This window comes from Bison bison, unplaced genomic scaffold (genome assembly GCF_000754665.1).
Source record: "Bison bison bison isolate TAMUID 2011002044 unplaced genomic scaffold, Bison_UMD1.0 scf7180017864254, whole genome shotgun sequence".
Classification (NCBI taxonomy): domain Eukaryota; kingdom Metazoa; phylum Chordata; class Mammalia; order Artiodactyla; family Bovidae; genus Bison; species Bison bison.
The window spans coordinates 10,068,245-10,069,414 of NW_011494826.1; the positions used below are offsets into that span (position 1 = coordinate 10,068,245).

General features: G+C 47.5%; 1 protein-coding gene and 1 long non-coding RNA gene across 2 annotated transcripts in view; both read left to right on the forward strand.

Moving 5' to 3' along the window:
* LOC104994236 overlaps positions 1 to 490 on the forward strand; it is an 11,629-nt gene extending 11,139 nt beyond the window's left edge. Inside the window, exon 4 of the long non-coding RNA XR_825928.1 lies at positions 238 to 490. This is a non-coding gene — a long non-coding RNA (uncharacterized LOC104994236). The remainder of the gene's footprint in view (positions 1 to 237) is intronic.
* Positions 491 to 917: 427 nt separating this feature from the next.
* SPATA5L1 (spermatogenesis associated 5-like 1) overlaps positions 918 to 1,170 on the forward strand; it is a 20,377-nt gene continuing 20,124 nt past the window's right edge. Inside the window, exon 1 of the mRNA XM_010847777.1 lies at positions 918 to 1,170. Within this exon, the coding sequence (XP_010846079.1) occupies positions 1,012 to 1,170 (159 nt within the window). The 5' untranslated portion in view covers positions 918 to 1,011.

Consider the following 1,170-nt stretch of genomic DNA (forward strand, 5'->3'; position numbering starts at 1 on the left):
CTCTGATGCTGAGAGGGATTGGGGGCAGGAGGAGAAGGGGACGACAGAGGATGAGATGGCTGGATGGCATCACTGACTCGATGCACGTGAGTCTGGGTGAACTCTGGGAGTTGGTGATGGACAGGGAGGCCTGGCGTGCTGCGATTCATGGGGTCGCAAAGAGTCGGACACGACTGAGTGATTGATCTGATCTGATCTCCTTTCCTCCTTTTCTTTTTGCTTCTCTTCTTTTCACAGGTATTTGTATGGTCTCCTCAGACAAAGCAAGAGTAAAGACAGAGACGTTGAGAACAGCTGTGTGGATACCAAGAGGGAAGGGTTGTGGCAGGAATTGGGAGATTGGGATTGACATATATACACTATTCATGTTATGTATAAAATAGATAACTAATGAGACCGTACTGTATCGGGAACTCTACTAAATGCTCTGTGGTGACCTAAGTGGGAAGGAAATCCAAAAAAGAGGATATATGATTCACTTTGCTGTACAGTAGAAACATTATAAAGCAACTGTACTCCAATAAAAATTTTAGAAATTACAAAGCTTTCTTGAGAAGTCTGAATTTACAGTCTTTGTTCTTCAAAGAGAATAGAAAGCACTAGGATTAAGAGAAAGAAGAAAACAGGGTTTAATTGGTGATTTCCCCATCTAAGGATCTCCTCTCAGTATAATTTCCTGGTTCCTTTTAGGTTGTTCCAACCTAGGAGCTGGAAACAGACAGCAGAGGTCAGTAAGTGACTATGGACTCTAGAAGTTCGTCATAGTGTCTGCAAAGCTATAAAAAGGGCCACAAGATTTTACCAAACCCAACACCGTGGCAAACTATCTTGACGGTCTCATCATTGTCTAACAGTCTAACTTCCTATTGGTCCTTTCCACCTATTAGGAGACTCACATCAGCGGCTTCCCTGGCGCATGCGCATCACCTGCTTCCGGCCACGGTGTGCAGGTCTTTCCGGCCCGGTGGAATTCCTACCCGATTTTCCTGGGTTTTGCGTCTTTCGTGAGAAATGGCTCCGGACTCGGGTTCCTTTCCGGAAGGACCTCCCTTAAAGCTGCTACCCGTAGATACTAGGGATCGGGGCACCCAGCGCTGTCGTCTGGGCCCTACCGCCCTCCGCGCCTTAGGCGCCCACCTGGGCTCGGCGGTGAAGATCTCGCTGCCTGAC